We start from the raw sequence: 10,882 nt of genomic DNA, 5'->3' as shown, positions 1-10,882 counted from the left end.
CTCTTGATTCAAGTGAGGAAAGGCCCTTCTTGACCAAGATTTGATAAGTGGCTTTAATCTCTTCAGCTTCTGATATAAGATAAATGTAGCAAAGCCGATTAAGTTCATGTTCCATGCTTCCCGAGTCATATCCACAAACTCAGGATGGTCCAACCAAATTTTGTCGATGCGGAAAGGGCAGTTCTTAGGCTTAGATGAGAGCCTAGAGGAGACTAGCAGGGGAGCATGATCCGAAGCAATTCGGGGGAGGACCTTCTGAGAGCAATCATCAAAGGGGTTCAACCAATCTTCATTCACAAAAACTCTATCCAGGACAGCTACCACATTGCCAGACCTTCTGTTGTTGCTCCAGGTGAACTTCCTGCCAGAGGAAGGAATTTGGATCATGGATGTGGCATCAACCATGGCTCCAAATTCAGATGCAGCCCCTAAGCAAAATCTTCCAGGTCCTCTTCTCTCATTATCGAATAGGGTCACATTGAAATCTCCGATAATCATTCTTGAGTGACCAGAAGGGTTAGTGGCCAGATCCAGCCAAAGGTCCCTTCTCTCAGCTCTTAAGCATTTGGCATGAACCACTGAAAATTCAAGAACTCTATCATTCCACTCAAGATCAAAAGAAATCTGCTGATCAGACATGGAGATTATCGAAGGCTTTTTCAAATTTTCCTTCCACAAAATCCAAAGGTTAGGGTGTGAGTCATTCCTATCATTGTGAATTAACTCCGACGTAAACCTGAGCTTATTAAAAAACAATCGTGGAAACTTGATCACAGGGATCATAGGCTCTACAATACAAATTAAATCAGGAGAATTTTCGCAAACAATTTTAGATAAGGTTACCCTGGCAGCAACCTTCTTAATACCACGAATGTTCCAGAACAGGAGCTTCATGATGACATGTGGGGGATGGTTTGATCAGTCCTAGCACGAGACCGATCCGCCACATTAACCTGCTTGCCCTTTTTCTTCTGATTTCTAACCTCAGATTCTCTTCGTAAGGCGGCAGAGTCAATCTCCCTAACAGTGTTCAATCTTGCTGCACCAATAGAAATGGACCTGCCTGTACCAGAAACGATAGCATGGCCACCACGATTGGCATATCGCAGACTGTGTCGTACGCCTTCCGTCTGATTTACCATGGCCTGATTGGCATCGATGCTGTGCAAGAGAGGGGCGGGTGGGCCGTGAGGGTCAAAGGAGCCCTGCTTCATACTCAAATCCAGAGCACCCACCTCATTATCAGATCCGATCACAATCTCTAATCCAGAATTTACTTCCATATTTGATCCAAATTCAAAATTTGAATGACCGTCCATATTTACTAAAGGAATATTGGACTCTAATTCAAAATTTGAATTATCTTTCATATTTGCTAAGGGAATATTCATCTCCATCTCTAAAGGACGCCTAGACTGGGGAGTAATTGATTCCGAAAAATTAGTTTCCTTTTCGGAGTCAACTTCCATAACAGGATTATTCTCCATCTGATTCTCATCTTCTCTATAGACGGTTGCCCCACCACCGCGTGAGGCTGAGCCGCCCCCATGGATGATACTAGCTCTGCCATACTACTACAATCTTCATGTGGAAGACATGGTTGCGGGTGCCACTGATTCCCTTGGCGGTTCGTCAACATAGTTTGCACCTAGGATACCACCATCGTTCGCATGACAAGCAGCCTTGGACTCTGCGATTTTTTTTCTCTGCAGTCTCCAATGATGTGTCCTACCTTCTTACAATATCCACACTTCCCCATAGTATCCTCATAAAATAATTTATGCTTGAACCAGAATAGATTCTCAGTCCCCACGTTCAACCTGAATCTCTTCTGGCCTCAAGCTTCCGATCTCCATTTCAACAAGGACCCGAGCATAATTACCATACATCCGATCTAATGCAAGAGGACGGCCAGCAACTTTTGCCATTGTCAAAAGCACTTTCTCATGCCAGTACTCCAATGGTAATTCTGGAAATCTCACCCAGAAAAGAACCTTATTGATAGGTTTTTCATGAATGTTGAAATCAGGGTGCCAACGTTGGAAGCGCACTAGCTGCCCTCTGACCTTCACAGGCTCCTCCGCCATATTGTGACCATGTCACGCTTAGAAGCAAACTGAAAAATGGTGAAGCCCTTGCCCATGGGCACCATCTTCACGGCGCCCTGCAGATTCCAAACCTCGCGAGCCTCCCTTTGAACATCGTCCAAAGAGACATGACGGAAGTTGATTCTACCTATTAAGGCAAATCGATATCTTCCTAGACGATCTTCATATGCATCTTGGGGAATAATCACCTTCGTGGAGTTTCCTGCGTGTACAGGGTCAAGAAGTTCGCTTACCTTTGGAAAGGTACTCCTAACAGCTTTTGCATAGGATTTCTTTAGTCCATGACATTGTCGGCCTCCCTTCAATAGGACTTGAAGCCACCGGGAGTGGCTCCCTGTTGCCATTGTGAGCCGGTGACGAGACAAAAACATCAGCCTCATCATCGTCCCTCCTTTCCGTCGGCCAGAAGTCCGTGATCAATTTCTGCTTTCCTCTATCCGGTGGCCATCCAGCAGGGAGCACAGAGCAAAACGCTAACTCACCACCACTCTCCATCTTTTCCCTCAAAATCTCTAACCGCTTACAAAACCATCAGAAAGATCAAAGAATAAAGTGTTTATTCCCTCTGCTTGCTACAGTTTTTCTACTCTTTTACACCCACATATATAATGAGATAATCTTCTGTTATAAACCAAAAAAATTACAAGTTAATAAAATAATTCCCCATTTCACTAACTCATCTTTTTTATTTTATTTTATTATTATTATTTTTTTAATACTAAAGGTCAACGAAAGTATATTGAAATCCAATAAAAAGAATGAGTACGTACAAAAAAACCTTTTAGATATTCCACTTTTGGCATGGCCATCAGTAGAACAAAATCCAAAACACAAGGAAAAAACATATTACAATAAATCTAGACCTATATTGATAGTCCCAGCTTAACTCATCAATGTTCCCACATCTTTTTTTTTTTCGCTAGAAATAATTTATACTAATGAAAAGAAGAGAAAAAGATAAACAACATTACAAAGATGAAAGACACACAAAGAAAATCACTTCCCTAACCCCCAACTTCAGCGTTGCCATCAGCAGGGGAGAGGAAAGAGCACTAGACAAATCAATAGTTTGGTCTCCCATCTGCATCTCTCCTGATCAGCTCCATAACATGATCTAGAATAACAATATCTGAAGCTGAAATCCCTATCTTCGTTGCATCTCTAGCCAGATAATCAGCAGTCGAGTTTGCCTCTCTAAAATTATGAGTGATCTTCCATGAAACCCCTCCAAGTAAGGATGAACGTAAATCCATCTCTATAGAGCAACCATGGGATCCTCTTTTGTTGAAAAGAAGTCACGCTCGCACTGGAATCTGTCTCCACCCACAAGCAAATTATTGCCAACTCTTGAGCACGCATGAGACCCACCATGAGGCCTTTCACCTCTGCTTGAAATACACCTGTCACTCCCATAAAAATTTTGTAGGAATCCATAACACTTTCCCTGTAGTCTTGAAAGATCCCACCTACATCTGCATAACCTGGATTACTCATAGAACTTCCATCGAAGTTCAGCTTAACCCAATTTACCTGGGGTCTGCACCAAAACACTTCTAATATAGGCTGATTTGGCGTAGTCTGGATCATTAACGCAAGCTTACTACAGAAAATTACATCAGCTATAGAATTCACTTCTCCTTTGGTGCTGGGATTAGAGGATCTTATATCCTCTAAGATCATTTGTTGCTCGTACCTTGTCGGTCTCACCTTGCCATCATACCTTCTGCCTATTATTTCTTTCATGCCAAATATGGTCACCTACTGTAATCAGCCTGATAGCCGACACCTCTTTGTGACACACCATTTTTTGCTTTCTTTTCCACCATTGAAATAGATCAGCCAAGGATCCTACCTTCTTCCACACAACATTAAAGCACCCACAAAAATAATTCCATATCTCCTTCGAAAAAGAACAGTGAAGGACAATATGGTCCATTGACTCAACCTCCATGCCACACAAACTACATTTTGAAACGAGCGCTATACCCCTCTTCTGTACCACCTCATCCGTGGGAAGCTTGCCATGAGGCATCCTCCAACCAAAAATTGACATTCTTGGCTGCAACTTTTTACACCAGATCAGAGAGGCCCAAGGAACCTTAGGATTTCGAATCCTAATCTCCTCCCAAGTTGAATTGGAGCTAAATAACCCATCTGAAGTCAAACTCCACAAATACAGATCCTCACAGTCATATGGAGGAATTTTAATATTCCCTACCTTCTCAAACATGTTCTTCAACACTGAGGATCTAACATTAGGCAATCGCCATTGAAAGTTTTCAATAAAACCACAAACCTTCCCACATCTTTAAAACTTCTTAAAAACATGGAAAACCCCAAGTTCGATTTAATCTTTTCTCATCATACTCCAAACCAAATGGCTTTTGAAAACACTTCTTCGGAGAAATCCTAATCCATCCATGCCTTAGATACATGTAACAGCCCATAAAGATGCACCCAGCACAACACAAGGTATGGGTTATCTTCTCATTGATCTACAAGAGAAAAAAAAAATAAAGGGTTTCGGTTCTCAATGAAGCGCAATATACCTGGTATTGACTCCAATCTTCTTGCACATAGGGTTTCGGTTCCTTTGAACATGGAGGAAGAAAAAAAAAGAAGAAAACAAAATAATTAGGTTGTAGATTCCTGAAACTATTACATTACCAAATGGCTCCCAATCTAGGGCTGCATTATGGCACCATTCACAGTTCCAACTTAAAGACCTGCTTCTACTCTTCATATATGTTGAATCTTCCATTCTCTACATGCTTAAGTTGACAAATCAACAAAAGAAAAGAATTCTTCAAGGAATGGGTCTAAAGAGCAGTAACTGTATATGATCTTCCACGCTTGAAGCATTGTTATCATATCCTTGTTGATAAATAACTTGGGCAGTCCTTGATAGGTTCAATGATGCTTTAATGATTGATAAAGGCAATCCTTCTGGAGCTACTAACTGCCCATTGAGTTCAGTCCATAGGTTGTGAATGCGTTGCCGTATGTAATCACAAGCTTCATCTACTGATGAAATATTAATGTGATCTCTCATGGCACATTCTATGCTCCATGCCATATCCCCCCTTTGTTTCTCTTCCTGAAAATGTTCAGTAAAAAAAAACAAAGAAGTACCACTATAGTATTTTTCAACTACAATTAATGCTACAATCTAAGCATGTTGGCTTAATTAAGATTATGAATTTTTTTTCACTTGCACAGGACCAGGTCAGTCCGAGACGGAAAGTCTCGTGCAGCGGCGAAGGTTTGATTGCGGGACTTCGCTTCTTGAGACGGAGTACCGTGTCCCCTCCAAGCCAATTACACTAACCCTTGGGGTTTAATTAAGATTATGAAAATGTACAGTGATTATAAGGATATACCCTTAAATATAACTTACCCTCCATGTTCCCAAATCATCCCAAAGCCGAAGGATCATTCCTGAATAGGAGAATAGCATGGGATACGGCTCCATCATCCCAGTGGTTTTCTTGGTAACTCCTTCTCCCATAAGAAAGAAAGCATGGACTAAGGCCATATATGTTCCTGCTGTGGTAACTCCATTTACTAAATATTCCTCTTGTGTAGGCACATATTTCTTGTTAAGCCATTTAGCTTCAACTAGAAATGCTTCAAACGTATCTATCCACTGTATATATGATCAAGATTAAAAAATGTGTCACTTAATTTGTTGTACAAAACTACTTGTCTGCAATTAACAATAAGGCATTGATCAGTTGAAGAACATTATACCGTTCGCTTCAAATGAGGGATGATGCTCCAGCCATGTTCTTTAAGGACTCTATAGCCAATCTCACTGGTAGTATTAAACAAAGCCATATAACATATCTTCATGTATTCAGGAAGTTGCTCAACTGCTTCAAGATCCCATCTACAAGTAGTCCTTCATATAGTTAGGCAAGATAATACACAAATTTCAAAATGAAACAATAAAAAATTAACCTAATTAAGATCAAAATGTACGTAAACCTTTGAACTGCATTATTGAAGAGAATAAGTTCTTCTATTGAGCCATAAGAGTCGAAGATGTCATCAATGACTAATAAGATAGCAATTGTTTTGGTTAGCTCAATTCGACATTTTGAGTGCCTTGGCTCTGGAAATATTCCCACAGTCCATAAGAAACACTCCAATGGTCGATCACGCGCAAAACTTAGCTTCTTAACAAGCCCCAACTCTTTCCACCACCTATTAAGAATGCAGAGCTTTGTCAAAACTAATTCATGTACATACATCTATATATTTAATTGTAAAATAAAAATAAAAATAATAATAATAATAATAATAATAATAATAATAATAATAATAATAATAATAATAATAATAATAATAATAATAATAATAATAATAATAATAATAATAATAAACTTTTGACAATTTGTTCAGGGTTGTCAGACTTCCCTAGTCTCTCTATGGCTCCGTTTGATTGCAATGGGAATTTAAAGGGAAGGAAAGTGAAATTTTCATACTTTAAAAATAAATGTTTATAGTCAGTACCTCATATGATGGCATAAACTACTTAATTTTTTTAACCATATTTAGTAATGATATATTGCCTATGTTTCTGCTCTTACTGTAAGGATTGTCGATCTTTAGCCCCAGCTCTTGGTTACTCTCAATTAAAGTTGTGCCCGATTTTAGTTTTGTTTGGGTTAGTGTGTAGTATTGACTCATTAGGGGGGGTTGGTTCCTGCGAGCTAGCTAGTGTTCCTTCCAGAATTCACTTAAGAATAATGGTCGAGCCTCTTTCAGACGGGGATATGAGTACTTCGACTTCTGTTGCCCCATCCTCAAAGACTCAGAGGCCTTGGAAAGGAAAAGGAAGTAGCAAACAAGTAATAGGAAGAGGCGTGGCATGATATATTTTATATATTATAGCAAAGGGTTTTGGATGCAAAGTAAAGTGAAATTTTATAACCAAATATGGAACGATTTAAAGTTAATGTTAAAGTCATATGGGTAATTATTACATATATTCCTCTTTTAAGTATGAAAATTCCACTTCCCTTCCCTTTAAATCCCCTTACAACCAAACATAGCCTATAGGAAACATTTTATTAATTAATCAAGACGTGAATTTGATATATAGCTTACACAAACTAAATGTTTGATCAATTATTCAGGTTTAAGCTTCTAGTGAAATAGATTTTTAGTGAATTCTAAAACAAAAGTCCGAATTTCAGAGTGGATAACTCTTTCCCAAAGTCATAAGCCCAATATTCGTACACTACCCGACCAATGTGTGGATTAAAAGACCTCACTAAATCAATTTTCTTTTGTAAAAAACTTCAGGATATAAAAATGCAAAAGAAAAAGTTGGGGGGGGGGGGGGGGGGGGGGGGGGTTGTAACTGTCACATACAGATTATTTCTATTTTAATGACTAACCTGATCACTTCTGCAATCTCCATTTGGTGTAGCAATTGATTGTTGTTAAAATCCAACTTTGCAAGCTCTACAATAGCTGTGTTTCCTGTGGTTTTCAGGGCATATTCATCAATATACCTTCTAGCTTCCAACCTTACCATCCTTAAGTACCTTGGTAGCTCCAAGGCTGTTCCAACTTCTTGAGCAAGAGGAGGATCCAAATTTGGCATTGATGTTCTCAACTTTTTATTGGTGAATTCCATGGCCTCTGTCAATATTGCCTCACCATTTGCACCTAAGTAGGAAGCTTCATACAAGCTTAACATCCCAACTGTATCATTGCTTAATGCCTCCTTGAATTCCCCTTCCTTGTTGATGAACTTGTGAAACGAATCTTCTATTTTTATTGACCCTCATAAAACAACTAATTAGTAATTAACAAAACTGAATCAACAAATATGAGAGGAAAAAGAAAATTTGACACACATGCATCAGAGAAAATTATAGCAGGTCTGCAAGGGTTTTGGTCAAGCTATGCCAGCGAACTTCTGGATATATTTTTTGGCTTGGACCGGGCTGAGTTGGGAAAAAATGGGTCATGGTCTAGACTCTAGAGACTCTAGCTTGAGCCTGGTTGCTAAAACCAGCTTGGGCTCAGCCAGGTCCAACCGATCCAATGGAGCCACATCAAGGTTTCTTTTTTTTTGGCTTAAGGTCAGCAAAGAGTATATTAAAAAAAAATAAGAATAATACAGAGAAGTCCAAATAGACAAAACTGAGCAAACTTAAGACCCAAATCCACCTTCGGCATGGCCATCAGCAGAGAGGGAATTAAGACTAAATAAATGAAGCTACATCCTCAAAAGAAGCATAACATTCACGAGAACCGGAACCTAGACTTTTCCATTGTGTTCCATTCAATATCATTTGCAGAAAATCTAGAACCAGAGTCCAATTCCACAGAGGATCTAGTCACTCCATTGTATACTATTTAAAAATTCCAAATAAGAAAACCACACTTGCCTTTGATTCCATGGAATTAAAACTTTCACAATGCACCACACAACAGCTTGTGAATCGCCTTCAACCTCAATCCAATTCAAATTCAGAGCCTTGGCAATACAAATTGCCTAAAAAAAGGCAACGAATTCTGGATCAAAGTTAGAAACAATTCCAACGAAGGAGGCAAAGCATCTCATAGGATAACCCTTGTGGTTTCGGATTATTCCCCCCATACCTGCGTAGCCCGGGTTACCTAATGAGCATCCATCAAGTTCAAACTACATAAAAATTGAACATCCTGACCAACCTACACAGATTTGGGTAGTGAATATTGTTGGCTGAATGGGATACTTCACCTTTAACAAATCATGAGATCCTTTTGCTTTGCTGACGGCCATTGTTGAAGGTGGAGTTTTAAAGTTTTTTTTATAGATTCTTTTTGTGTATTTTCATTGTCTTTTGGCCATCTGGATCTACCCGGATGTCAATCTTGTACATCCTATTATTTTATAGTTTAATATATTCTTTGTTGACTTATAGCAATAAATAAATAAATAATAGAGCAATTTACATCCCCTCCCCTGTACTTGCTCTTATTACATCCCCTTCCTCTATGTTTTTAGAAATTACATAATCCTCCCTTGTCAAATGTCGTTGTTAGTGTGGTGTTAGTTTTGAATTGTAAAAGACGATTTTAGTCTTTTGTAATTCAACGACAAATCAAATACCTATTTTATCCCTAGTGTTTCTTAAAACCATTTTCTAACAAAATTGAAAAGAGGAAATTTAGGGTAGTGAAAACCTAAATATTGTAAAAGAGGTAGTCACCATCTCTAGCAAAGGTGAGGTAGTGATCAAGTAATGGCAAATGTCTCCAGTTATCACTTGGACATAACCAGTTTCAGATTTCTCCACCAGCGAATGGGGTTTTGATGCTTGAAGTGGTTTTGACGCACGAAGTTAACCAGTTAGTGTTGATTATTGTTTGAACATCGCTGGAGTTCTGTGTCTATTCACCTTCCGCTAGATAAAATAGAGATGTGGAGAAGATAAGATAGAGAAGGGGCGGGGTGGGTTGAAGTGGGGGCGTCTCTATATATGTCAAGGTTTTGTGGTTGAAAGGGTGAAATAGTTTTTAAGAATATTGAAGGGTAAATTAAGTATTATTAAAATATTAGTTTAACTTAATATTATAAATATTTTAATAAAAACTAACATGCTACAGGGAAAATTAAGGATGTAATAAAAACAAAGTACAGAGGAGGGAATGTAAAATGCTCTAAATAATAATAAGGAATACTTAAGTTTCACCTGGAGATACATGGTAGCCATTCTCTCTAAGTAATCTAAAGCGAAGAGCAGCGAGAAAGAGGTCATCGTCCTCATCGTTTCTCCATGATCTTCTCGACCTCAGATCATCTAATACTTCCTTAGCCTCCTCATGAAAATGGTACGCAATGCCCAACCGTTGAAGGTTGTCTATCAGCTTCACATTTCTCACGAGGTTGTCGTGGTCGTCGTCGTCGCCGGAGTTAAACATGTCTCTCCGCACCCTTTCCACCGGTTCTTCAATATCTTCAGTACCATGAGTAGTACTACTAGCCTTCCGGAAAGCAGCTGACCTCTTATACACAACAACAAAACAGAAAACATGGAACATGAGCAAGTAATCCAGAATTCCGGAGAGAGAGAGAGAGAGAGAGAGAGTAGTAGTAGTAATAGAGTTCCACAATATTACTGTGATGCAAGAAGACTCATCAGCTTGCATGAGAGATGGTCTCCATAGTGACAGAGAAGAGGAGGGAAATTGTGTCCACTTGCAGTTCCAAGAACTTGAAATAGTACATGACAAGTAGTTTCTTTTCCAAGGAGAGACCCTTAGGGAAGAAGGCACATTAAGAAAAGATGAAGAGAAGGGGAAAAAAGTGGCCTTTACAGTAGCCATTAGAGCTATGCCCTTCATGTGTTTTGGAAGTGATATATAATGTGCTCAGGGGCTACAATTATGGAATGCAGTTTTCCGTCTTTCTTTACGGGTAGCATGGGAGCATGGGTTTTTCTTTTTTTCTGGTAAGTTGTCATTTCATGGTGTGAAGATTCGGCTGTTCTATTGAGTGCCTATCGCTCAGATTGGTCCATAGTTATTTGGGGAGCAGCATGTGTCCTGGTGAAGATCCAAGTTTTGAAAAGACACACAATAAACGAGGCACTGATAGAGGCGTAAAAAGCGAGGCATCAAGAACTGTTGGATCCTCACTTAAACACGTGACACTCACCTAGGTAACTATGAATAAGACCTAGGCGATGAACACTTAGAAAAGGAGCCGAATCCATGGTGTAAAAGGACTCTAGGGAGTAAAAGAAGATCAAGAGGTCAAATCCAATCTG

At 39.3% G+C, this 10,882-nt stretch overlaps 1 protein-coding gene across 2 annotated transcripts; it reads right to left on the bottom strand.

Moving 5' to 3' along the window:
- Positions 1-4,568: 4,568 nt before the first annotated feature.
- LOC122081490 (probable terpene synthase 11) lies at positions 4,569-10,429 on the bottom strand. 2 transcript variants are annotated; one of them, XM_042648637.1, is made up of 7 exons: positions 10,233-10,429; positions 9,806-10,118; positions 7,514-7,889; positions 6,096-6,314; positions 5,859-5,997; positions 5,506-5,754; positions 4,569-5,205 (listed from the first exon to the last, which is right to left on the bottom strand). In XM_042648637.1, exons 1-7 carry the CDS (start codon positions 10,260-10,262, stop codon positions 4,915-4,917), a joined length of 1,617 nt encoding a protein of 538 aa, XP_042504571.1. In that variant the 5' UTR covers positions 10,263-10,429; the 3' UTR covers positions 4,569-4,914. The 2 variants fall into 2 exon arrangements, with proteins under 2 accessions (XP_042504571.1, XP_042504572.1); XM_042648638.1 differs by having other exon boundaries at positions 7,514-7,886.
- Between the last annotated feature and the right edge of the window lie 453 nt (positions 10,430-10,882).

Source organism: Macadamia integrifolia, chromosome 6 (assembly GCF_013358625.1).
Source record: "Macadamia integrifolia cultivar HAES 741 chromosome 6, SCU_Mint_v3, whole genome shotgun sequence".
Taxonomy (NCBI): Eukaryota; Viridiplantae; Streptophyta; class Magnoliopsida; order Proteales; family Proteaceae; genus Macadamia; species Macadamia integrifolia.
The sequence above is the reverse complement of the archived record's forward strand: the minus strand, read 5'-3'. Positions and strand labels throughout refer to the sequence as shown.